The sequence below is a fragment of the Pelophylax lessonae genome (assembly GCF_965119305.1).
Source record: "Pelophylax lessonae genome assembly, chromosome: 1".
In the NCBI taxonomy this organism is placed as follows: domain Eukaryota; kingdom Metazoa; phylum Chordata; class Amphibia; order Anura; family Ranidae; genus Pelophylax; species Pelophylax lessonae.
Window position 1 is genome coordinate 381,077,084 of NC_138768.1, and position 26,977 is coordinate 381,104,060.

The 26,977-nt window shown below is 42.6% G+C and overlaps 1 protein-coding gene across 1 annotated transcript in view; it reads right to left on the reverse strand.

The window, feature by feature from the left end:
• Nucleotides 1–1,319: 1,319 nt before the first annotated feature.
• Nucleotides 1,320–26,977, reverse strand: part of BRD10 (bromodomain containing 10) — a 76,158-nt gene continuing 50,500 nt past the window's right edge. Inside the window, exons 6-8 of the mRNA XM_082272863.1 lie at nt 22,754–22,869; nt 19,111–19,277; nt 1,320–5,045 (exon numbers count right to left, since the gene is read on the reverse strand). Coding sequence (XP_082128989.1) covers nt 1,771–5,045; nt 19,111–19,277; nt 22,754–22,869 — 3,558 coding nt within the window. The 3' untranslated portion in view covers nt 1,320–1,770. The remainder of the gene's footprint in view (nt 5,046–19,110; nt 19,278–22,753; nt 22,870–26,977) is intronic.

Genomic DNA, 26,977 nt, shown 5'->3' on the forward strand with positions numbered 1-26,977 from the left:
ATGAATGAGGATGCCTGTACATCCTCATTCATTAGAAAATATATAACATCATAGATGGGACTAGGAGGGAAAGGGTCTGGGCAGGCAGGTCGGGGCTGAACTGTGCTACTTGCAGAGAGACCAAACAACAGTACCAGAAAGTGCCTGTAAGCAGCTACATTCAGCTTAACATGCAAACCATTGTTAGTGAAGTAGAGGAGAATTGCTGAATATCTAGATTAGACTTGTTTTTTAATCATATTATACATAGAAATAAAGGGTCGTTTTTTTTATTTTTTTTTATTGGAATTCCACTAGCACAGCTGCACAGAACTCTTCCCCAGATAAAGCAGATGAGAGGGCTGGGGCACACCTGACGGAGCTTTTGGGAGACACCAAGGAGTGAGTTGACTCAAGTAAATCCATGCTATCCGCATCAGGTCCTTTAGGAGGGAAACTTAAGGTCGCCCCTGGAACCGTTAGTGGATTGTCAGCTATAAAAACCTGATGCAGTGGGACTGCTAGCCTTGTGCTTGGAATCGGACATGAAGTATATTGTAAACAAGAACTAAGAGAAAACACTAGGTAAAACCCATGGTTTATTTACAACTAACTGCTTAAGGATAGGAGGGTAAAAGCCAGAAGCAAATAGTTAACAGTAGTTGGCAGCAATGACCAACTGAGGTGAAACAGTTTGTCTTTTCCAGATAGGAGCAATGACAAGAAGCTACCTCATGTTGAAGGAAAAAAGGCAGGAACACAGAGGGGAGTGTGAGTGTACTACACACAACAATGCGGCATGTTATTGCTCACTATGTTAACCATATCTGCGTGAAACCGATGAAACAGGGGCGCAAGACTGGCTTGCCATACCACCCATACCATAGCATACCATACCAAAACAATCTGCACAGGGTTTCCATGATGTCCCTATACCTTCGCATGTTTCCTCCAAGTGGTGCACTTTCCTCTCACAACCAAAGAACTTGCTGCTGGGTATTGTGATCTTAACTCAAATTGGTGGTTTGGGCAAAAAGAATTGTGAGGGGTTTATACTCTTGCATTGAATAGGCCTTTTCTTTTTTTTCGCCTTGATTTTTATAATGTAAACTAATACCACAAATGATTTTTATAATATGGAATAAAACCACAAAATCTATTCCCTTCCCCTTATTGAAAAGCTAGTATTATACAATCATTTACATAGATTGGCAATAAAATTAGATCATAGAGATAGGACTAATCCTTTTTCTATAGACAAAAACATACAAAAAAATACAGTGACTCTTGTTTATTTACTACATGCAGAGGAGTCTGCATTAATGCTAAACAGTACACTGATCTCCAAAATACTTAAAAAACTATACATTATGTAAACAAAACATAAATAAGACAATGCTCTTTATACATATGGTTTAGTTAAGAATGATAAAAGGTAAAGAATATATACAAGTTTATATTTCGCCTAAAATGTTCAGAACGCATAAATATTGATGAAAAAAAATTGGTTTTCTTTACAAATGTAAAAAGACAAATACTGTTCTAAACAAACTCCAAGACGTATTGTGCAAATAGCTAGACTATAAAGGTCAAACTATAAAATGGTACTGGCTGTTGAAAATGAACTTTCTTGTTCACGGAAAAGAAACTGAACTTTAAAAAAAACAAAAAAACTTTAGGTTAACCATTTAAACTCTTCATGAACAACATAGGAAACAACCAACAATACATTGTCAGTTCAGTAAAGTAAGTGCTACATAGCGTACTATTTTCCCCATATTTAAGTCTGCTTTACATTGCTACAGTGTACAGCTTATCCGTTGTTAAGGACTGATGCCTAAAACTATCAGTATCTTCCCTCTTGCTCTCCGACACGGCAGATGTAGGCAAGAGATTATTAGGAGGGCTTGTAATGTTCAACATGATTGCCTCCGTCAATGATGTACCTTTGGATATTGGTGCCATGTTGGTTTGCTGTGGAACCCTTCCGCTTTGTATACAAGGATCAAGAAGTGGTTGAAGTGCAGTTGTTGACGGGGTTTTGTTCACTAAAGGCATAGAGCATGGAGAGAAATCACCAGATGTTAGATTCAAAATCGGAGATGCAGGTTGTATATTATGTAGAGACTTGGATAAATCAGGTGCAGCAGTGCACGTATATTTTTGTACTGGGTATCGTGGTGGTATGTTTTGTTTCAAAGCAGGCTGTGGTGCTGTAGTACTAACAACAGCAGGACCATGGCCCACTTGTGCACTACCAAATAAAGGAGGTCCTTGCTTAGCATTAGTTGACAGTAGCAGCACGTGACTGCCAGCTCCTAGACCTTGGGGAGGTACAATAAATCGTGTACCATTAATTGTGATTTGAGTTCCAGGAGCGAGTGGTGTGCTAGTGTTAATAACCAGTTTATGATGAGCTGAAGATTCATTCATTTGTGGCCTAACTTGATTTAGAGTAGATGCAGGCAATGGTGGCAAGGTCTGTGATGAAGTATGCCAAGGCCCAGTTTTACATAATGTGGGTAGCAAAGAAGATGACATTGTGGCTGAAGGGATGGTCAGATTTGTTGACACTGTTTTATGAATGCTTTGAGACATGGAGATATTATTTTCACTCTTCTCTCTCAATGTTGGCTGATATATAGATGCAATAGGATTTGCTCCTGAGCCTGAAGTTGACCCAGGCAAAGTTGATGATACTGGCCGCGGCAATGATGATGATGTATGCTTTGTCATTGGATTAGTTGACAGCAGAACAGATGATGAAAGATGCCCAGTTTTCACAGTTGAAATGGCAACAGTACTCCCTAAACTTGCTGTAGGTAATCTGCTAGACACAGATGTTAAAGTCTTTATGAAGTCATTCCCTTTTCCTTCAGTGGCACTATACTGGACTGTATTGGCAGGTGTTACTACAGCACATGACGCTGAACCCTTTGTAGAAGCTACAGTATAATCACAAGTAATATTAGAACTTGTTACTTGTTCATTGTGTACTTTTGAAAGAGTAGGTGGTGTTATCACAGCAGACTCCTTCCGATTGCCTACATCTCCTTTTCCCAATCGATTCTGCAAAATGTTAATTGGTAGAATATTTTTCATGCCAGCAGTATTATTAACAATAGTCTGCCCTATGGTTAGACCAATCTTTACATCTTTAACTTGAGAAACAATAGGTGGGGAGCTCATTTTTATTGGTGACCCCATGGTGGAAGGAATTAGGTAAACCTGCTGCTGTTCAGGAGGCCTGATATATGTTTTACCAATATTAGTATTAGTAGCTTGCTTTGAAGCTAGTGATGTCATATTTGCACTTGAACTGGCTGGAAGTTGGGTATTAATAAAAACAACATTTTTTGATGATGCCTGTGCCAATGTTGGCGAAGCAACAATGCCCACATTTTGTGAAGTAGCAGGTGGATGTATTGAAGGTGCTGTAAGTAACATGACTTGATGTATGGAAGATCCACTCATAAAATCATTCTTTGATGGAGTAGTACTGTCAGGCTGTACCACAGAAACATTGGCTGTCTTGGTTTCAGCTTGCTTTAAATCTGTTCCATCCTTCCTAATGACACTACAGTCCTGCCCGGTACTACAGCAGGAAATTGGCATTACAGTCCCTGCTGCTGTATTAATAATGGAACTTGTAGAAGGACAAGTGCTTGCTTGTGAAACAATTGGAAGAAAGGTAGATTGCATAGGGTTACCAACAGTCTGATTAGTTACCCTAGGAGCAGGATGCTGCACTTGTGCCCAGTTAGTGTTTGATTCTGTCACCTGGTCTATACCAACAGATGCTGACGAGAACGCTGGTTGGGTTTGTGATGTAGTTACAGGAGTGAAAGCAGAAGTTGCGGAGGGTTTAGTTCTTGACACCAGGAATGACTGCAGCTGTGGCGTAAAAGTGAATATAGGACTAGGAGATATAACAGAAGCACCCTGATCTTGGTTTGATTGTACTTTTACAACACCAGTGTTACCACCACGTGTCCTCACAAGAATTGACTGAGAATCTCTAATGCATACAGTTCTTAATTCTTGCTTTGCTTCGGATATTTCCCTTTGAGGTACTGGAGACGAGTTTGCCATTTGCACAGCAGGATTGCCTGTGCTTGATGTAACACGTCCAAAGTCAGACTTAATATGTAAGGACTGGCTGTAATTGGATGATGCCACCGTTGCTAGAAAATCTGGAGCTCTGTTTTTATATGTTTCACATGTTGACATTGATGTACTGCTTGCAAATGTGGTAACTTGTGGCTGGGAAACTGGAAGAGTAGCACATTTAGTGGAACCTAAATTGCTCTGCCAAGAAGTCAATGCCCTAGAACCAGTGTGGCCTGTGGTGGAACTGGACAATGGCACATTAATTGCACAATGCTGATGAGCTACGTCACATTGACTAGGTTGGTTTACTTGGGGTGTTCTGTCATCTTTTTGCTGTATAAAAAGGTTTTTAGGTAGAACCAGGACTTGCTGCATGAGCCTATCTCCAGTTTTAGCATCTACCACAGGCTGCATCTGAATCTTCACAGAAGAATTCTGAAGATCAACTGGGACACACTGTCCATCGGGGAGCTTATAAATCATCTGCAAGGGAGCTTTTAAAGAAGTCTGACAAAACAAGGGAGATTTCACAGGGTGTGGGGCTGTAGGTGAAGACGGTGTACTTTCAGCACAAGGCACAGTATTGCTAATAGTGTGTGTTGGCTGACTCATTAAGGTCATATTCTTTGCCAGCAAAGCTTCAGTCAGTTTCGGTCCTTTATATACACTAAATGGTGAAGTACCAAGAGCTTCTCGGCTCATTTCTAGAACTCCTGCCTCAATTTTCTGAAGCTCACTTGCAACACTGTTTGCAGGTGTTTCTCCTTCTGTGGATGTAGAAGAAATCTCAGGGGTGCTTAATTTGATTGTCTTTTGTGTTAACATGCTTTTATCTTCAGTATCTTCTAATCTAAGCTGCTGACGCTTACTATTTCTTGTTTGGGATTTTGACAGATATTCCTTCTTAGGCATCTTGCCTTTTCCACAGATGTCTGTCTCAGTGTGCTCTAATTTATCTGTAACAGACAACAAAACAAGTATTATGTTATAATGCTGTCCAAACAATTTTCTAAGTTAAATTAGTTTCATTAGGCACTACATAACAACCTTAATTTATTTTCCATACATAAACCCAATTCCTGTATACTGACAAGAAAGATACTGTAAAGTGAGGCAGTAAAAATGTCACATTTGTAAACAATTAATCTTACATAGTAACCATTTACCGACGGGCCACAATACACACTGTACACTTATGCGATGCGGGAAGGCTGCGATTCCGCAGCCTGTTCCCGCATCGCACACGCACCCCCGGCAGTTCACACTGCCATATGCGATACGCTGGGGGTGTCAATGTAATCTTAACGACACCCCCAGTTTGATCGCATATCGCAGTGCGATCTTGCAGTTCGCACAGGATCGGATCGCACAAGTGTGAACCGCTGTGCGGCTGCAAAAAAGGGTCCTGTGCGTGTTTGCTGCAGGTGCGGTGCGAATTTAGCCATACAAAGTGTATGGCTAAACTCGCACCGCACAGCCGATCGCATGTAATGAAGGAGCAGTGCGCTCCGACATTACATGCGAACCCTGCACTCGCATAAGTGTGAACCGGGGCTTAATGGCATTTTTGTTTTTTTTTCATCAAAGACATGTAGCAAAATACATTTTGGCCTAAATTTAAGATACAATTTGATTTTATTGTATATTGAATATGACAGAAAGTAGAAAATATTTGTTTTCAAAATTTCTGGTAATTTTTTGTTTATATCGTAAAAAACAAAACAAAAAAAAAACAAAACAAAACCCAGTGGTGATTATTTACCACAATAAATAAGCTATTTGCGTGAAAAAAATTATAAAAATTGAATTTCTCGTACAAAATTGCATAACTGCGCAACTGCCACTTAAAGTAACTTAGTGCTAAATAGCCAAAAATTCCAAAGTCGTCAAAGATAAAGCGAAGTGATTAAGCAACCTACAGTATCCACCATTTCTGAGGAAATAGATGCTTGTTTCTACAAAGTAGATAAAGACAGCTTTTTCGGTTTAAAAATAAATAAATAGACAGCTGATATAGTGCTGATTATTAACGTAATATTTAATCAATAATTATCATCAACCCATGTTTGCCTGATGCAAATTTTCACTATTCAATTCTAATTTTCCAGTGTATGTTTGAATATAATTGTTTTTTTGAAGCCATGTAGGCAGTTCTTTATGCTTTGCTGAGATTAAAGTGATTGTAAAGCTTAATCCTCTCCTGCCACTGCCTCCCGACCCTTTAAGAGCCCAATCACAAGTATGCCGATGACTGTGCTGGGAACACGCAGGGGTGGCTACTCAGCACTGATCACAACTATTCTTTTGTTCAGCAGAATCTGCTGAACAATTCTGCTGAAGGTTCGTGGTAACTAAAGTTATCTTGAGCTTACAGCAGAATGGAAAATGCAGCCAATGTAAGGCATACTGACCTGGCCAGCTGGAAACATTTCTGTGCCGCCATATACTTTATGAAAAAGGATATTTTTTGCGCTGGGATATAAGTGACAGGCTGTAGCCTACCTTACATATCACGATAAAGGGATATGAATGATGGAAATCAAAGGGAGGAATAGGTGGCGCTGCCTGAGGAACAAGTGTCAATATAAAGTAACTTAGTGCCAATACGGTGACAGTAGCAAGTCAATTAGGAATTATATATATATATATATATATATATATATATATATATATATAAATAAATGCTCAACAAAAAAAGAAGTATGTTAAAAAAAATTCTTTCAATCGATTAACCCCTTGCCGACCGCCTGCCGCAGATTTATTGCGGCAGGCTGGCTCGGCTGCGCAAACTGATGTACGTCGGCTCGCGGGAGCAGTCCTGGGGGCAGTGGGGATTCTGATGCACAGGAGCGGCAGCACCAACTGCCGCCTGGCACCTGCGATTGCTCCCCGACGAACAGCCGACTGTTGTTCTCTCTGAAATGATCACAGAGCGCCTGTGATCCTTCTATATAGGAGCACAGGTCTCTGTGATCATTTTACAAGTCCCTCCCCCCCACAGTTAGAAAACACTCCTCTAGGCTTACATTTAACCCTTTGATCACCCCTAGGTTAACCCCTTCCTTGCCAGTGTCATTACAGTAACATTCCTTTTTTTTCAGCACTGATTACTGTAGTAATGTCACTGGTCCCCCCAAAAGTGTCAAAAATGTCAGTTAGGGGTCCGATCTGTCCGCCACAATGATGCAGTCCCACTAAAAATCGCTGATCGCCGCCATTACTAGTAGACAAAAAATAAAAATAACAAACCTTTCCCCTAGTTTGTAGTCGCAATGACTTTTCCACAAAAGTCCATCACATGATAGAGTGTGAAAATCAAAACTCGGTGCCAGTGCTATCTTCAGTGATCACCCGTGAGTGTGGATACACTAGTCTGCACTCACCAAAAAGAGGAACCCCTGCAGGGGTCATAGGCATCGATCACATAACTGTAGGTCTTCTCCTATATATGCCCAACAGTAGAGACCTCTGATATGGACCACAAATGCCAATCTCTTAAGGAGTAGCACTAGTGTATCCACACTCACAGTTGATCACTGAAGATTGCAAATCACTGGCTCAGAGTTTTCATTTTGGCACTCTATAACTTGATGGACTTTTCTTTGGATTTATGAAATCAATTGAAATATTTTTAACATTTTGCATACTTCTTTTTTTTGTCGAGAATATTTTGCACTGAGCACTTTATGAACTATTTTGCTTTTATGATTGTTTATTGTACTTTGTTACTATTTCTTATAGACACAACACATTATTCTAGTAGCATTTTACTACAGATCCGTATTTTTATCTACTGCTTGGATACATGCGTAGTTTGTTCCTCAGGCAGCGCTACCTATTTCTCCCTTTGATTGCCATATACTTTAGGTCTATGGCAGTAAAATGGTTAAAATAATGCATCATCAAACACCACTAACTACTAACGCATTAGGACGGAGCCAGGTGATGTAGGCGCCAAAACCGGAAGCGAGACGGGACTGCGTACTACGAGCTGAAGGTTTATTCAATGAATTAAATTATTCAATGAATATATTATGATACAAATTTCACTGATATATGTTTTTCTACCTTTAGAAACATTTTCTATGGTCCCAAAGAAGCGGTACTTTATTGCGAAACACGTAGACCTAAATTCTGTATATCGATCATATACCACACAGTTTCACAGTGGTCATAGATGGTAGAATCAATATGCAAGCGTACTTTACATGTTGTATGTTTTAGATATTTTATTAATAAAACATTTTTGTATTGTTTATATATGCAGTGCATTTGTCTGTGCTATGGAGGAGTATATAAGATCCTATTTACTTTTTGCTTTTCTATATATACTTCAAAAAAGGATGATACCCTCCATGGGCACATGGTTTTGACCCCTACTTCCCCTCACACACGTTCAATCAATTTGGTACGAGCTGAAGGTTAACAGTTTTTATGACATTATGTTACCTTATTATGCGAGTGCAATACTATATAAAAAAAAAAACGTATTACTGCACATTATTTTTAGTTAAGTGGGTTGTTTTTTTTTTTTTTTTTTTAATATGATAAAAATTGTGTCAGTCCCATCCCATCCCCAGTGGGATTAAAGATAAAATAAAAGAAAAAGGTTAGCAAACTAATCCCCCCAACTATCTAAAGCAAAAAAACTGTATAACGATAGGCTTTAAGATGGAAAACAACATGATCAGTTGGTGGTGCTTGAGAATTGCCAGTTATATTCTATCAGCACTAAAAGGCAAACAGAATGTCACGATGGGGGGGCCAGGCTTGAAAACCAGTTGCTACAGCAGTAGCAGGTTCCACCGACAGCGAGATAAGCAAGTCACCCTGGTGGATGACATGGGCTCATCTGAGGTGCGGGGTCTAAGTACTAACCAGCGTTCACCATAGCTCCTGATGGTGGAGATAGATTTAGCTGAGTGTTAGTACCAGGTTGCGGTCCTCAGGATCTCCCCACCAGGATGCGAGAAGGCCAGGGTCTAGAAGCGGATATACCAGGTAAGGATTAAATAGAAGCGCAGTCAGTAAACAAGCCAAAAAGGTCAGTAACAAGTAGTTGCAGGTTGGGATCAGGCATAAGCGTAGTCGAGGAACAAGCCAAGGGTAGGTAATCAGTGGCAGCAAAGATATGGATGGCAGCAGAGAAGACAGAGCACGATATTGGCTGAAGAGAGCACAATAATCTGGCAAACAGAAAGTGCAGAGACATGGCTTAAATCAGGAAGTTCATGGGAGGAGCAAGGAGTTTAGGGTTCACAAGAAGTCAAGGCACAAGGCAGGGATGTCCAATGAATCAGAGAGGGTGCTGTCCAGCTGCTCAGCGAGAAGAGTCATTGCCAGTCACAGCAGAGGTCCCAGGTTCAAGTCTAGGCTCTGACTTTCCCGAATCTCCTGTAATGTACTTAGTCTATTGGTAACAGCAAGAACCGGAGTTGAGATGGGGAGATCAGGAATAAAAACTGGATGATACCCAGTGTTTAGATAAAAAGGACTTTGAGAAGTGGAGTTATGTTTAGAATTGTTAAAAGCAAACTCTGCCGTAGGAAGAAAGTCCACCCAGTCATCCTGAAGATAACTGACAAAACATTGAAGGTACTGCTCCAGAGTTTGATTGATGCTCTCGGTCCGACCATTAGACTGAGGATGAAAAGCAGAGGACAGGATAATAGTTACACCTAAGGCTTAACAAAAGCTTTTCTAAAATTTTGAGATAAACCGCACTTGAGATAAACCGACACCACATCATCAGGAATTCTATGCAGTTTAAAGATTTCTCGACCATCAACTCCGCAGTTTGTACCCCCTTGACTGGTAAAAAAGAGCCATCTTAGTGAGACAATGACTACCAAGACAGTGGTCCTTTCTTTTCAGAAAAGTAAATCGACCACAAAGTCCATAGAAATTGACCCCTACTGTCTTGATGGAACAGGGAGCAGCTGGAGCAACCCCAATAGAGAAGCTTGGGATGTCTTATTGCATGCACAGCTCAGGCATGTGGCCACATAGCTTCTGCCATCTCTCTTGTAACCAGACCACCAAAAGGAACGTGACAAAAGTTCTTCTGTCTTAGAAATCCCAAAATGCCCCTCAAGTTTAGAGTCATAAACTAACCTGAGGGCTTCAACCTGAGCAGATTTAGGTACATAGAGACGATGTGCTTGAGTACAAAAGCCATTCTTGTATTGCAGGGTAATGTCCTTAGGAGATGATAAAGAAGCGAGTCATTCTCATACCCCTCTGAGGAGAACCAAGAATGTCTTGGAACTTGTGGCCCCTAGGAAGTTCTTTTGAGGTAGGATTGTACATTCAGAGTCGCCTTCCTGGAGAGGCCTCAGACAGCATCCTTGATAGGCCATCGGCCTTACCACCCCTTGATCGAGGTCGATACGAGATAATAAAATTTAATCTGGAAAAGAATAGAGACCAACGTTGTTGTCTGGAAGATTAGCCCCTTCCAGCAGATGCCTACATTCAGAAAGGGCTTCCTTAATTGCTAACAGCTCTTTATTCCCAATGTCATAATTCCTTTCGGCTGAAGAGATCAAGGATGAAGCCGCATCTTTTTTCCACTTCACTGACAAAGGAGAGCTCCCACAGCAGAGTCTGAGAGTCTTATCATTTCCATGATAAAAGTTTGTTCGGGATCAGGATGTACTAATCCTAGTGCAGAAGTGATGAGTCTTTAGAGTACTAAGGCTGGTCATACACTATACAAATTTCTTATCCAATTTTTCCTTAGATTTAACAAATCCATATAATATGAGGTCAAACCTAAACACTTTCAATGTGTATGCAATCAGGCATTCCCTTGCACTACATAGTTGAAGGTAAATCTAAAGAAAATTGAATAAGAAAATTGTAAAGTGTATGGTCAGCCTTAAAGTAAGCTGTGCCTCAGATGACCACACCTTTCTTTTTCAGCTGTGTAATTGGTGCTATCACTTTAGAGAAGTTTCTTATGAATTTTCGGTAGAAGTTGACAAACCCAAAAAATCATTGTGTTTCCTTAACGCTTCTAGGGGCTGGCCAATCTACCACTGTTTGATCTTCTCAGGAAACATGCTCACTCCTTCTGGAGAAATAATATATACCAGAACTGAATCTTGGATCGTTCAAACTCGCATTTCTCCAGTTTGATGTAAAGTATTCCTTAACCTTTAAGAAACAGTGCAAAACATGCTTGCAATGCTCCTCCAGGTTATCGGAAAAGATGAGAATATTATCCAGATAGGCAATCACAAACTGGTCCAACAGATCTTGAAAAACATGGCTGATGAAGTGTTGAAAAGGCTTAACCAAGGACTCAAAATGCCCATATTCGGTTCTAAAGACAGTTTTCCATTCATCTCTTTGACGCAAGCGGACAAGGTTATATGCCACCAGTAAGTCTAGTTTTATAAAGATTTTGGCAAAATGGAGTCTTTCCAACATTTCAGCGATCAAGGGGAGTGGATAACGGTTTTTAATAGTGATGTTATTCAAGACCCTGTAATCGATGCATGGACACAAGGTGGAGTCTTTCTTTTCAACAAAGAACAGGGCTGCTCTTGCAGAAGATGTTGAGTGTCTAAGGCCCTTCTTTAAAGTATCATTAAGCCACTCCCTAAGCATCCTTAATTCAGGTTATGACAGATTGAAAAGATGACCAAAAGGTATTTCTGCCCCTGGGTGCAGCTCAATGGGACGTTTATATGGGAGACAAGAAGGTAATAGATCGGCATTTTTCTTATCATAGATATCCGGGAATGCATGATATTGTGGAGGCAGGTTGTCCCATGACTGCACGGCCACTCGTGACTCCTTGATCAGCAGAAAACTTGTTTGATAAAGTTCCTTAAAGTATTCATTGCAATGGGGGGGGGGGGGGCGTAAATCTATAGTTTGTGCTCCCCAGTTGATGGAGGGATTGCTAAGTTAGTTAGAATCTGAAGAAACTTTGGAATCCCGCTGAACAAATGGATTAGGAGAGGCAGAGAAACGCATGTCACCATTACTTCTGAACAATCCCAGTCTCTCCTCCCTCCTTTCTGTAAGTCTGATCAATTTAGATACAAAATTGGACGAATGCCTTGGAATCCTTAGGAGTATCTACTCTGGCAAGCTCACCCTTCAGCTGTTCAGAAAGCCCTTGGCGGAAATGGCTTTTTTGCACTGCAGGGTTCCAAGTGGTATCTGCGGTCCCAAGTTGGAGCTTCATCAGTCAGCAGTTCGAGAATAAACATTACCTTATTTTTTTTTTTTCAAAAGGAAATGCAGCAGGGTGCATATATATATATATATATATATATATATATATATATATAAACACAGATTAAGGAAACCCTTGTAATGGCGGCGGGCTCCATTAAACTTAGATGGTTGAGGCTGAGGCATACAGTTGTGTTCAAAATAATAGCAGTCCAACATCATTAACCAGATCAATCACTGTTTTTGGTATAAATTATATTTCTACATGGCAAATCATTTACTAGTAAGTGTAGTAGAGTAATAGAAAACTAACAGACCCAACTGTCATGACATGCTTGCTGTGGGTTCAACAAGACAACAACCCCAAACACAGCAGTAAGAGAGAAGCATCTTGGTTCCAGACCAACAAGATTAACGTTATGGAGTGTCCAGCTCAATCCCTGGAGCCTACCAAATCCAATAGAAAACTAGTGGGGGTGACATCAAAAATGCTGTTTCTGAGGTAAAACCAAGAAATGCAGAGGAACTGTGGAATGTAGTGCAATAATCCTGAGATGGAATACCTGTTCACAAGTGCCAGAAGTTGGTCAACTCCATGCAACACAGATGCAAAGCAGTTCCCAGAAATAGTGGTTATACAACTAAATATTAGCTCAATTATTCACAGGAAAGCTAAATCTCCAAGTATTTTTCAGTTTATATAGTAAATGTTTGAGTTTTTAAAGAAAAATGCAGGCACTTTATCAAACAAGTTTCCTGCTGATCAAAGAGTCACTTCACTTTCTGTAAAGTAATAACACATTTGGAACATTTTTTTTCATGTTTTGATTTGGAATAGACTGTGCAGTGTTCCCAATGCATTTGTGTGTATGAAAATAAAAGCCATTATAAGGATTTTAAGCTTTACTTATGTAGCACCCTACAAGGTAGGTGCTAGGTAAAGTGTAGTAGGCCTTGTCTGCTTATTAGCAGGGCCATGATTTTCAGTTAGGCTGTCATGGTTCCCAGGTGTGGCTGTTGAGACTGGGGAGTCTCCCCACTGTGCTCAATGAGGGCTCTCATTGGGCAGTGGAGAAAACCCGGCCAATGGCACACCCAGGCTTGTATCTACCCCAGAAAGGCAGATTCTGCCGCACAGCATTCTGGGAGTGGGTATAGGTTTGAGAGGAGCACACGACGCAGCATCTTTGGCAGGAAGCAGAGTCCCAGGAGGGAGAGTATGGCTGTCTCTCCTCCTGTCAAGAGGAATCGGGTTGCCCAGGCGGCTTGCCTGAGGGGACAGAGGGCTGAGCTGAGCTGCAGAGAGGATCTGGTGTACTGAGGACCAGCAGAGCTGAGAGGGGTTGAGTTTCAGGAAAGCATTCCCAGTCGTGAGTACTGCAAACTACCCCTGGGGGTCTGCCTAGTGAGAGGGGATCACTCCAGAGAAGGTCGGAGGGATCTGGGAGCTAGCTAGCCGGTGCAGGAAGAGTAAAAGGGGGTGCCAGTGTTGAGCCTGAAAAGTAAAGGGGGTGCAAGTGGTTGGGTTCTGAAGTATTCAGTGTATAGTGGAGGTGTACAGTGGAAGTGTACAGCGTGCAGTGTACAGTGTTGAGAGTTGCAGCAGCAGTGTTACTAAAGGCTACCTCAGTCAGGAAGGACTGGAGGGAGCAGTGTCAAGGACTTTTGAGCTAACCAGAGTGTCAGAAGTCAGTCTTCAGGACAGAGCAAGCAAGTCAGTGATTTCAAGCGCCAGCAAGCGTTGGTCGGCATCCAGCTGGCGTCAAGTCAGCGCTGAAAGGCATTTTTTTCTCAAGTGTCCTAAATTGTACCTAGTTGAGCCAGAGGAGTATCCCACTCATTCCCTTCTCCCATCCCTTTATCAAATAAACAAAACAAACCAAAGATGCCGGACTGTTCTTTGACTCAGATATCACACTTGGGAAATAAGTTTAAATGTGCTGTTGGTGTTACCGGTGACCATGGCAGACCCACGTCAGGCCAAATGCCTGGAAATATTGCTACACTTACTTTTTTAAACACACTGCTATTATTTTGAACACGACTGTATGTGTGTTAGTATCATCTCGGTCCAGCATTAGTCTCTGAAGATATGAATCTCCTCCTTTTGCCTTTCTACCATACTTTCTAGTTTGGCAACTTTTTCCTGGTAGGTAACACTGAATTCCTGCTGCTCAGTAATTTGCAGCTTAAGAGGAGCCACAACGTTTGCTATAGCAGCCTCCGTGTTTGGGCCGGAATATCCTGTCCCAATCAGGTGTCAGGCTCAAAGACCTGTTGCTATAGCAGTAGTGGGGCTTCCACCGACAAGCAGGATAAACAGGTCACCCTGGTGGACGACGCAGGCTCGTCTGAGGTGCGGGGTCTAAGTACTAAACAGTGTTCACCAGAGCTCCGGATGGTGGAGATGGATTACAGTCAGGTCCATAAATATTGGGACATCAACACAATTCTAATATTTTTGGCTCTATACACCACCACAATTTATTTGAAATGTGACAAACAAGATGTGCTTCAACCGCAGACTTTCAGCTTTAATTTGAGGGTATTTACATCCAAATCAAGTGAACGGTGTAGGAATTACAACAGTTTGTATATGTGCCTCCCACTTTTTAAGGGACCAAAAGTAATGGGACAGATAAACAATCATAAATCAAACTTTCACTTTTTAATACTTGGTAGCAAATCCTTTGCAGTCAATTACAGCCTGAAGTCTGGAATGGATAGACACCACCCGACAATGGGTTTCATCCCTGGTGATGCTCTGCCAGGCCTCTACTGCAACTGTCTTCAGTTTCTGCTTGTTCTTGGGGCATTTTCCCTTCAGTTTTGTCTTCAGCAAGTGAAATGCATGCTCAATCGGATTCAGGTCAGGTGACTTGACTTGGCCATTGCATAACATTCCACTTCTTTCCCTTAAAAAACTCTTTGGTTGCTTTTGCAGTATGCTTCGTGTCATTGTCCATCTGCACTGTGAAGCGCCGTCCAATGAGTTCTGAAGCATTTGGCTAAATATGAGCAGATAATATTGCCCAAAACACTTCAGAATTCATCCTGCTGCTTTTGTCAGCAGTCACATCATCAATAAATACAAGAGAACCAGTTCCATTGGCAGCCATACATGCCCACGCCATGACACTACCACCACCATGCTTCCCTGATGAGGTGGTATGCTTTGGATCATGAGCAGTTCCTTTCCTTCTCCATACTCTTCTCTTCCCATCACTCTGGTACAAGTTGATCTTGGTCTCATCTGTCCATAGGATGTTCCAGAACTGTGAAGGCTTTTTTAGATGTTGTTTGGCAAACTCTAATCTGGCCTTCCTGTTTTTGAGGCTCACCAATGGTTTACATCTTGTGGTGAACCCTCTGTATTCATTCACTCTGGTGAAGTCTTCTCTTGATTGTTGACTTTGACACACATACACCTACCTCCTGGAGAGTGTTCTTGATCTGGCCAACTGTTGTGAAGGGTGTCTTCACCAGGGAAAGAATTCTTCGGTCATCCACCACAGTTGTTTTCCGTGGTCTTCCTGGTCTTTTGGTGTTGCTGAGCTCACTGGTGCGTTCTTTCTTTTTAAGGATGTTCCAGACAGTTGATTTGGCCACCCCCTAATGTTTGTGCTATCTCTCTGATGGGTTGGTTTTGTTTTTTCAGCCTAATGATGGGTTGCTTCACTGATAGTGACAGATTTTTCGGATCTCATATTGAGAGGTGACAGCAACAGATTCCAAATGCAAATAGCACACTTGAAATTAACTCTGGACCTTTTATCTGCTCCTTGTTAATGGGATAATGAGAGAATAACACACACCTGGCCATGGAACAGCTGAGCCACCAATTGTACCATTACTTTTGATCCCTTAAAAAGTGGGAGGCACATATACAAACTGTTGTAATTCCTACACCTTTCACCTGATTTGGATGTAAATACCCTCAAATTAAAGCTGAAAATCTGCAGAAAAAAACACATCTTGTTTGTTTCATTTCAAATCCATTGTGGTGGTGTATAGAGCCAAAAAGATTAGAATTGTGTCAATGTCCCAATATTCATGGACCTGACTGTAGGTGCATGTCAGTACCAGGTCATGGTCCTCAGGATCACCCCACCAGGGGGTGAACAAGCCAGAGTCCAGAAGCGGATATTCCCAGTAAGGATTAAACAGCATAGTCAGTAAACAAACTAAAGGTCAGTAACGAGTAGCTGCAGAGCCTAGGAACACAGCTTGCCGAGATCGCCACACTGTACGCCCACTTGGGGGGCGGCTGAGGTAAGAGTGGCTGTTCTGGGGCGCCGTCATATGACGTTGTCCCAGAGCGAGAGCCGCACTGCTCTGCTCCGCCGTCATTTGGGCAGGCGGCAAGTGGTCAAAGGCTCAGTGTAGGGAAGATCAGCATCTGAAGAGAAGCTGAAGGCTGATAAACAGAAGGTAATATAAGGCATTACAATTACATTTAAAGCAAACTTATACCAGTATTGTGCATTATAGTTAAAATGATCATATCAATGATAAAAAAAAAAAAAGAAGGTCTCAGCTTTTAGCACTACTTCATTATAAACATTTAGATTTTCCTTCCGCCCTTCATATAGCTTCATGTCTGACTCCTAGTTAAAATGCCCATATATCTTACTTCTGGGTGTATTTATTATTATATATGATATAACATATATTATTACTTTCACTGTTTCACAGTATAAATGAACTCCTTATAGTAGCGATTATCTTTTTGTACTATAAAGGGCTAATTTTTGTTTTTAAACCCCATTATAACTGGGGATACAAAAAAAGCATGCTGCTGCGACTAAACGTCTCCTGGTTCACACCTATGCGTTTTTTGGTGCTTTTTGCAAAAATAAAGTAACAAGCATTGTCAGAAGAATACATAACCCAAGTCAAAAGAGGGGAGGATACTGTGTCCGTCAGTGAACCTCAGAGAAAAGGATTTTATGGTATAACAAAAATCCAGTTTTCTTTTACTAACGGACACAGCTCTATATCTTCCTAGACCCTTGGGACGCCCCAAAGCAGTGTCAATATGAGGGGTGGGAAAAACACAGCAATACAAATAATTCCTAAAAAAGGCTAAACATAGCCAACCAGGAAAACCAGGAGCTCAACCATGAACAACTGGAACTCACTACCAGGAAAAAGTACACCCTCAAGAGGCCGGAGCCTCTTGCGGCTGAATGCAGCATCTGAAGATGCAAGCACATCCACCTTATAAAACTTTGTGAATGTGTGCACAGACGACACATTTATCTCTGCTACCAATAGTATGTTAGTCTGAATTGGTGGTTGTTGACCAGAAATCTAAGGAAGAACTACAGATGCCAGTCTCTCTGGCTTGGCAGCGGTTCTGGAGGAAGCCACTGTCCAAGGGAAATGGTCTTGGGTAGAGAAAAGTCTCCCCATCAACATTCTGGAAATCCGAGCACTCAGTCTGGCTGGTTCTTCTTACCAGGAAAATGTTTTTTTTTTTTTTTATTGTGATTACTTCGGCATGAAGGGTATCGGAAATAGCAGCTCTTTCTTGTAAAGAGCCATTCTTGATTTTTCATCAAGATAGGGTGATTCTACATCCACTCCCAGGTTTTTTGCCCAAGGTGGTGTCCACCTTTCATTTGAATCAGGACATTATACTACCTTCTTTTTTTCCGGATCCTAAAACAGAGGAGGAAAAGTTGTTGCATTCTCTTGATATAGTGCGTGCACTTAAAATGTACTTGGAAAGATCAGCTCAGATTCATAAGATCGATCTCTTGTTTGTGCTGCCAGAAGGGCCCAAGAAAGGGTTGGCAGCATCTAAGTCTAGGATTTCTCATTGGATTCGCCAGGTTATTATCCAGGTGTATGGTTAAGAAGGGAAGGTTCCATCTTTTCCTGTAAAGGTGTACATTCTACTAGAGGAGTAGGTTCCTCTTGGGCACTTGGCCATCAAGCCTCTATGGCTCAGAATTGCAAGGCCGCAACCTGGTCATCGGTGCATGCGTTCATTCGTTTCTGTCAAGTGGATGTTGGGACCCAGGAGGAGTCTGCATTTGGCCGCAGTGTTCTGCAGGCAGCGGTGTAGTCCTTTTTTGTGGTCTGATGGCGGTATTTTTGGTATCTCCCTCCCCTCAGATGCATTGCTTTGGGACATGCTATATGTTATGATTTATGGCTCTGTGTCCAGTGATGTATGAAAAGAAAAATTGATTTTTAATACAGACTTACCTGTAAAATCCATTTCTTGAAGTATATCACTGGACACAGAGGTTCCTCCCCTCTTTTATGGGGCTTTTATTGCTTGCTAAATAACTGAGGTACTTTCTGAGTGGGAGGGGTTTATAGGGGGACGTCCTTTCTCATTGGTTGCCAGTGTCCTTCACCTGTAGGTGGCTATATAACCCAAATGTTAGGATTTATGGTTCTATGTCCTGTGATGTACTTCAATAAATTGATTTTACAGGTAAGTATGTATTAAAAATCCATTTATTTCTGCCTTTAGTTCAAATTTAAGGCATGGCTTGAATGACAACTGTTACAGTTACTAGTGTGAGTATGTTAGCATCATGGCAACTGACGATCAAAAAAAGGCCAAAAGGGAACCTCCTGTGGCTGTAAAGGATATGCAGGTTTAGTTCCACTTTAAGCGTGCTGGACAGGAAAATGTGAAATAGAAAAGTGCAGAGCAGCAATACTAAAAACCGGCGATACTCCCTAACTATAGAATATTGCAGGACTGCCTGAAAGAAAAAACTAAATTAACTGATAAATATTCTGCCAGGTAAAACAGATCCCACACATACATAGTTAGCTGTTTGACTGCAGTTTTGTTTTAAATCATACCATGACAATTGTTCTTCTCGATTTCCTTGTGACAGATTTCAGATGATTTAGGTACAGAAATTGGAGATTTGCTTAGCTCACAATTACCATGAGAAGATGATTCTCTGGTAAAATTGTCAGATTCTTGCAGCCTTCGAAAATCATCATAGTCCTTTCTCAGACGTGCACTGCAAGAGGACATGTAAAAAATGTCAGCAACTACCATTCTTCTGTGTTAATAATGCTATCAATACAACCAGGACCAATGTCTCATGCTACATGATACAAAAGGTGAATAGAAGATCTGAATGTGGATACCAACTAAAAGTAGAATTCAGTTCTATTGTGTTATGGGCAACAATTAAGAGATTTACAGTGCATCTGGAAAGTATTCACAGCACTTCACTTTTTCCACATTTTGTTATGTTACAGCCCTATTCCAAAATGGATTCAATTCATGTACAAAAGTATTCTCGGCCTTTGTGCAATACTTTGTTGAAGTACATTTGGCACCAATTACAACCTCAAGTCTTTTTGAGTATGATGCTACAAGCTTGGCACCACTAATTTTGGGAAGTTTCTCTCATTCTTCTTTGCAGGACCTCTCAAGCTACATCAGGTTGCATTAGGTAGCGCCGGTGCACAGCCATTTTCAGATCCCTCCAGAGATGTTCAATCAGGTTCAAGTCTTAGCTCTGGCTGGGCCACTCAGGGACATTCACAGAGTTGTCCTGTAGCCACTCCTTTGTTCACTTGGCTTAGGGTCGTTGTCCTGTTGAATGATGAACCTTCACCCCAGTCTGAGGTCCAGAGTGCTCTGGAGCAGGTTTTCATCAAGGATGTCTCTGTTCCATCATTGCTGCATTTATATTTCCCTTGATCCTAACTAGTCTCCCAGTTCCTGCCACTAAAAAAAATTCCCACAGCAGGATCCTGCCACCACAATGCTTCACTGTAGGGATGGTATTGGCTAGGTAATTAGCAGTGCCTGGTTTCCTCCAGACATACAGTGGGTACGAAAAGTATTCAGACCCCCTTAAATTTTTCACTCTTTGTTATATTGCAGCCATTTGCTAAAATCATTTAGGTTCATTCTTCTTCCTCATGAATGTACACATAGCACCCCATACTGACAGAAAAACACAGAATTGTTGACATTGTTGCAGATTTATTAAAAAAGAAAAACTGAAATATCACATGGTCCTAAGTATTCAGACCCTTTGCTCAGTATTTAGTAGAAGCCCCCTTTTGATCTAATACAGCCAGGAGTCTTTTTGGGAAAGATGCAACAAGTCTTTCACACCTGGATTTGGGGATCCTCTGCCATTCCTCCTTGCAGATCCTCTCCAGTTCTGTCAGGTTGGATGGTAAACGTTGGTGGACAGCCATTTTTAGGTCTCTCCAGAGATGCTCAATTTGGTTTAAGTCAGGGCTCTGGCTGGGCCATTCAAGAACAGTCACGGAGTTGTTGTGAAGCCACTCCTTCGTTATTTTAGCTGTGTGCTTAGGGTCATTGTCTTGTTGGAAGGTAAACCTTCGGCCCAGTCTGAGGTCCAGAGCACTCTGGAGAAGGTTTTTGTCCAGGATATCCCTGTACTTGGCCGCATTCATCTTTCCCTCGATTGCAACCAGTCGTCCTGTCCCTGCAGCTGAAAAACACCCCCACAGCATGATGCTGCCACCACCATGCTTCACTGTTGGGACTGTATTGGACAGGTGATGAGCAGTGCCTGGTTTTCTCCACACATACCGCTTAGAATTAAGGCCAAAAAGTTCTATTTTGGTCTCATCAGACCAGAGAATCTTATTTCTCACCATCTTGGAGTCCTTCAGGTGTTTTTTAGCAAACTCCATGCAGGCTTTCATGTGTCTTACACTGAGGAGAGGCTTCCGTCGGGCCACTCTGCCATAAAGCCCCGACTGGTGGAGGGCTGCAGTGATGGTTGACTTTCTACAACTTTCTCCCATCTCCTGACTGCATCTCTGGAGCTCAGCCACAGTGATCTTTGGGTTCTTCTTTACCTCTCTCACCAAGGCTCTTCTCCCCCGATAGCTCAGTTTGGCCGGACGGCCAGCTCTAGGAGGGTTCTGGTCGTCCCAAACGTCTTCCATTTGAGGATTATGGAGGCCACTGTGCTCTTAGGAACCTTAAGTGCAGCAGAAATCTTTTTGTAACCTTGGCCAGATCTGTGCCTTGCCACAATTCTGTCTCTGAGCTCTTCAGGCAGTTCCTTTGACCTCATGATTCTCATTTGCTCTGACATGCATTGTGATCTGGAAGGTCTTATATAGACAGGTGTGTGGCTTTCCTAATCAAGTCCAATCAGTATAATCAAACACAGCTGGACTCAAATGAAGGTGTAGAACCATCTCTAGGATGATCAGAAGAAATGGAAAGCACCTGAGTTAAATATATGAGTGTCACAGCAAAGGGTCTGAATACTTAGGACCATGTGATATTTCAGTTTTTCTTTTTTAATAAATCTGCAACAATGTCAACAATTCTGTGTTTTTCCGTCAATATGGGGAGCTGTGTGTACATTCATGAGGAAGAAGAATGAACTTAAATGATTTTAGCAAATGGCTGCAATATAACAAAGAGTGAAAAATTTAAGGGGGTCTGAATACTTTTCGTACCCACTGTAACTCTTGTTATTCAGGCCAAATAGTTCAATCTCTTTCATCAGACCAGAGAATTTTATTTCTCATGGTCACAGTCCTTCAGGTGCCTTTTAGCAAACTCCAGGCGGGCTGTCATGTGCCTATTACTGAGGAGTGGCTTCAGTCTGGCTATTCTACCATACAGGCCTGATTGGTGGAGTGCTGCACAGATGGTTTTCTTCTGGAAGGTTCTCCTCTCTACACAGAGAAATGCTGGAGCTCTGTCAGAGTGAACATCAGGTTCTTGGTCACCTCCCTGACTAAGGCCCTTCTCCCCCGATCACTCAGTGTTGCGGGGCGGCCCGCTCTAGGAAGAGTCCTGGTGGTTCCAAACTTCTTCCATTTACGGATGATGGAGGCCACTGTGCTCATTGGGACCTTCAATGCTGCAGAAATTTTTATGTACCCTTCCCCAGATCTGTGCCTTGATACAATCCTGTCTCGAAGGTCTACAGACAATTCCTTGGACTTCATGGCTTGGTTTGTGCTCTAACATGCACGGTTAACTTAGACCTTATATAGACAGGTGTGTGCCTTTCCAAATCATGTCCAATCAACTGAACATACCACAGGTGGACTCCAAATCAAGTTGTAGAAACATCTCAAGGATGATCAGTGGAAACAGGATATACCTGAGCTCAATTTTGAGTGTCATGGCAAAGGCTGTGATTACTTATGTTCATGTAATTTTTTTTGTTTTTTATTTTCAATAAATTTGCAAAGATTTCAAACATACTTCTTTCAGATTGTGATGGGGTATGGCTTGTAGAATTTTGAGGAAAATAATAAAGTTAATCCATTTTGGAATAAGGCTGTAACATAACAAAATGTGGAAAATGTGAAGCACAGTGAATACTTTCCGAATGCGCTGTATAAGATTCAGTTTTCAGCTATTGAACATTTACAATAAAGTAAAATGCGATATACACCTGCTAAACAGCATATTACGTACTGTCTTGAGTAAGCAATGATCACATTTGCTAGGTTTACAGTGTGTTATTACCGATTTTTTTGAAAAGCCTTCAGTAGCTTTGGTTCCCAAGGCAACAGTTCATTTAGAAGACGTGTCAAGGTGCCATGAAGCTCTTTTACACCTTGTCTTCTTAAGTGCCATTTTCCCTAAAACAATAATTGAAGTACAAATCATTGTAAGAAAATGAAAAATATATATACAGCTCTTAAAAGCTATAAAAAAAACTGGATTTTTGACTTACCGTAAAATCCTTTTCTCTGAAGTTCATTGACAGATGCAGTTTCAGATCTTCTTGATCATTGGGTTATGCTGCCCTCTACAGGAGTAGGACACTAGGCAGGAAAAAGCTTTACCACGCCTATGGGGCAGTCCCTGCAGGCATAACCCCACACACTCTGCTACAGCCCTCAGTTTCGTTGCAAGCAGTGTTTAGAAGACAACAACCCCATTCCACTCATAATTAGAGGGACAGGTGCTGCCTCTGTCAATGAACTTCAGAGAAAAGGATTTTAAGGTTTTCACGGTTTTACGGAATTCAAAAATCCAGTTTTCTCTATCATTCATTGACAGACGCAGCTTCATATCTTCTTGACCATTGGGACGTCCCAAAGCAGTATTTGCATGAAGGCTGGGAAAAGCAACACAAAGAAGAACGTAATTCCCCAAAGGCTAAACGTAGCCAACCAGGTAACAAGGAGCTCAACTAGGAACAACTGGAGCTCACCTAAAAAAAAAAAAAATACACCCTCAAAGAGAAAAAAAAAAAAGTTCTCTTTTAGACAGCAGCCTGCAAAACCTTGCGGCCAAAAGAGGCATCCAAAAATGCCAACACATCTACCTTGTAGACATTTGTGAACATATGCACCGACGACCAAGTTGCCGCCTTGCAAACTTGCATCACTGACACCTGATGGCGAAAAGTCCAAGAGGCACTCAGCGCCCAAGTAAAATGCGCCTTCACTGGGAAAGGCGGAACCTGACCCTTTAGTGAATAAGCCTGAACTACCGTCTGCCTGCTTCATCTGGATATGGTTGCAGCAGACGCAGCCAATCCTTTACGAGGTCCTTCGGTAAGGACAAAAGGAGTGTCCGATTTCCTGAAAGACTCAGTAGCCGCCAGGTAAACCCCAATTGCCCGAACCACATCCAAAAAAAGCAATGCAATTTCCTTGGGATGCTTGGGCTTAGGACAAAGTGAAGGCAGCACATTGTCTTCATTCAAATGAAAATCAGAAACCACCTTAGGAAGAAAAGACTGATTAGGTTGAAGTACCACCTTATCTCTGTGGACCGCCAAATAAGGTGAGCGGCAGGACAACGCCGCCAATTCAGACGCTCTGCAGGCAGAAGTGATAGCCACCAAAAAGGCAACCTTCTGAGACAATGAATGCAGAGAAATCTCCCTAATGTTCTCAAAAGGAGGTTTTTGAAGAACAGATAATACCAAATTCAGATCCCATGGAGGCAGTGGGGATCGCCTCGGAGGAGCCATAGGACGCACCCTCTAAATAAAAGTGCGAATCAGGGCATGCGTAGCTAAAGGGAAAAAAACAGCCAAAGCTGACACTTGGCTTTTGATAGTGCCCAAAGCCAAATGCTGTTCAACCCCTTTTTGAAGAAAGGTCAAAACCCTAGATACCGAAAACAAGTGAGGGTGCACCTTCAGCGATTCACACCATGAAACGTACGATTTCCACGTCCGATAATAGATGTTCTTGGAAGTAGACTTCCTGGCATTCAATAGTGTAGGAATCACTGAGTCAGAAAGACCTCTATCATTCAATACCTGGCTTTCAACTGCCACGCTGTTAAAGCCAACGACCGCAAAGCAAGATGGAAAATCGGCCCTTGAGACAGCAGATCTTCCCCGAGAGGAAGTCTCCAAGGAGCATCGGCGACCAACCTTACCAGGTCTGCGTATTAAGACTGGCAAGGCCAGTCTGGGGCCACCAGAATGACCGGAACCCCTTCCACTTCTATCCTGCGAAGAAACCTTGGCAGGAGTTTTAACAGAGGGAAGGCATAAATTAGCTGATACTGACCCCAAGGAGCCACCAGTGCATCTGTGGCATCGGCCAGAGGATCCCGGGACCTGGCTAGAAACTTTAGAAACTTCTGAACCTTCTTGTTGAGACGAAAAACAAACAGATCGACCTCAAAACAACTCCGTATGTAGGGCCCACTCCCCCTGATCCAACACCTGACAACTCAGGTAATCCACCTGCCAGTTCTCCACACCTGGGATGTGCACAGCAGAGAGAGCTGAAACAAACTTTTCCACCCAATCCAGGATCTCTGCCACCTCCCGGGCCGCCAAAACACTCTGGGTGCCCATTTGAGGATTGATGTATGCCACGGCCGTGGCACTGTCCGATTGAACCTGGACCGGAAAACATTCAAGACGAGTTGTCCAGTGTCTTCGGCAAAGCTTTATCGCTCTGAGCTCCAAGAAATTTATCAGCATCAGAGCCTCCCCGGCAATCCTCCCCAGCCTGACAGGCTGGCGTCTGTGGTTACCACCATCCAATACAAGGGAAGGAAGGACTTGCCTTGGCGTAGTGCTGACAAGTGAAGCCACAACTGAAGAGCAGACTTTGTGTTGTGACTCAACTGAATCAAAGTGTCCAAGGATTTTGGATCCTTGTTCCACTTAAGAATTCCCCTTTGTAAAAGAACCGCCTCGAAGGTTGAAACCATCAGACCCAAGGCTCGCATGCAAGTCAGCAGAGAGGACAGATTGCTTGCCAACAGCAACCAGATTGCCCCCTGCAACTTTTGCAACTTGTCCGGGGGAAGAAAGACCCTCGCCAAAGCGGCATCCAGAGTCAGGCCTAGATAATCTAGTCTCAATGAAGGTAGCAGGGCGGATTTTTTTAAATTGATGTTCCAACCAGTGATCGTCAAGTCGCCCAACAGGTCTGAATGAGAGTGCGCCCTCAATAGGAGATCGTACAGGTACCCCAGTACCGAAATTCCCCGTTGGCGCAGTAATGCCAACACTGGGGCCAGCACCTTGGTAAAGACCCTGGGGGCGGAGGCGAGACCAAAGGTTAATGCTGCAAATTGATAATGCTCCTCTCCTATAGCGAAGCAAAGAAAACACTGGTGTCCAGCATAGATAGGGATGTGTAGATATGTGTCTTTGATGTCTATGGAGGCCAAAAAGTCTCCCTGGTGTAGGGACGCCACTACCATTTGAATGGATTACATTCAAAACTTCTGTTCCAGCACAAAGCGGTTCAAAGCCCTGAGGTCCTGCGAGGGAACCAGCGCAATCACCCCTTGCGGCAGCAGATCTTGTATCGCCTCTCGTAGATCCCCTAACCGTTCTGGAGATAGGCGCAGATTGGACGGGAAGAACCTGTTCGCCGGTTGAGACCGGAATTTGATCTTGTACTCTGATCAGATCAGTTTATGAACCCATTTGTCCTGAAACAAGGAAGTCCATGGTTCCGGAAAGAAGCGAAGATGTCCCCCCACCCCAGAAACGGATGAGGGCGCCCCTTCATGCAGACGAGGCTTTGTCTGCAGATTCGGACTGGCCTGTCTTCGGTTTACCTTACCAGGTCTTCTTGGAACCCCCAGAAGACCTGAATGGTTTTCCTTTTTCCAGGCCTTCCCACCTGTAAGGTGTTTGATCAACTCATCCAGGGAGGATCCAAACAACCTCTCCCCCGTAAAGAGAAGGTAAGAAAGAGCCTTTTTGGAAGCCTGGTCCGCAGACCAGCTCTTTAACCTTATCATGCGTCTAATAGCAATCCTAACCGTAGACATTCTGGTCACCAAGGGAGCCGCATTCAGCGACGCATCACATTTATACAGCAGGGCTTGAGCCATTTGATCCATGCGCTCAATCTGCCCCGGAGAGAGCTGTTCCATTTCCAAGTCACCTGTAAGTAACTTCACACATTCAGTGATGGTCTGTGACACCAGGGTGGTCACAAATATTGGTTTCAATATAGAGCCCGTTAACACATGTAAATGGCGGAACACAGACTGAATCTGTCTATCTACGGGGTCCGTAAAGGCCGGGGATTCTTCCACCGGGACCACAATAGACTTCAGTCTGGAAAACGGATGATCCACCTTTGGCGGCACAGTACACGGGAGTGGAAACTGCATCCACGAAGGGATAACATTGTTTAAAGCGCTTGGGCACCAATAACATGTGCTTGATGCGCCCTCCACTGTTCATTGACAATATTGTCAAAATGTTCCGGCAGGGAAACACCTTGCCCGATTTATGGGATTTGC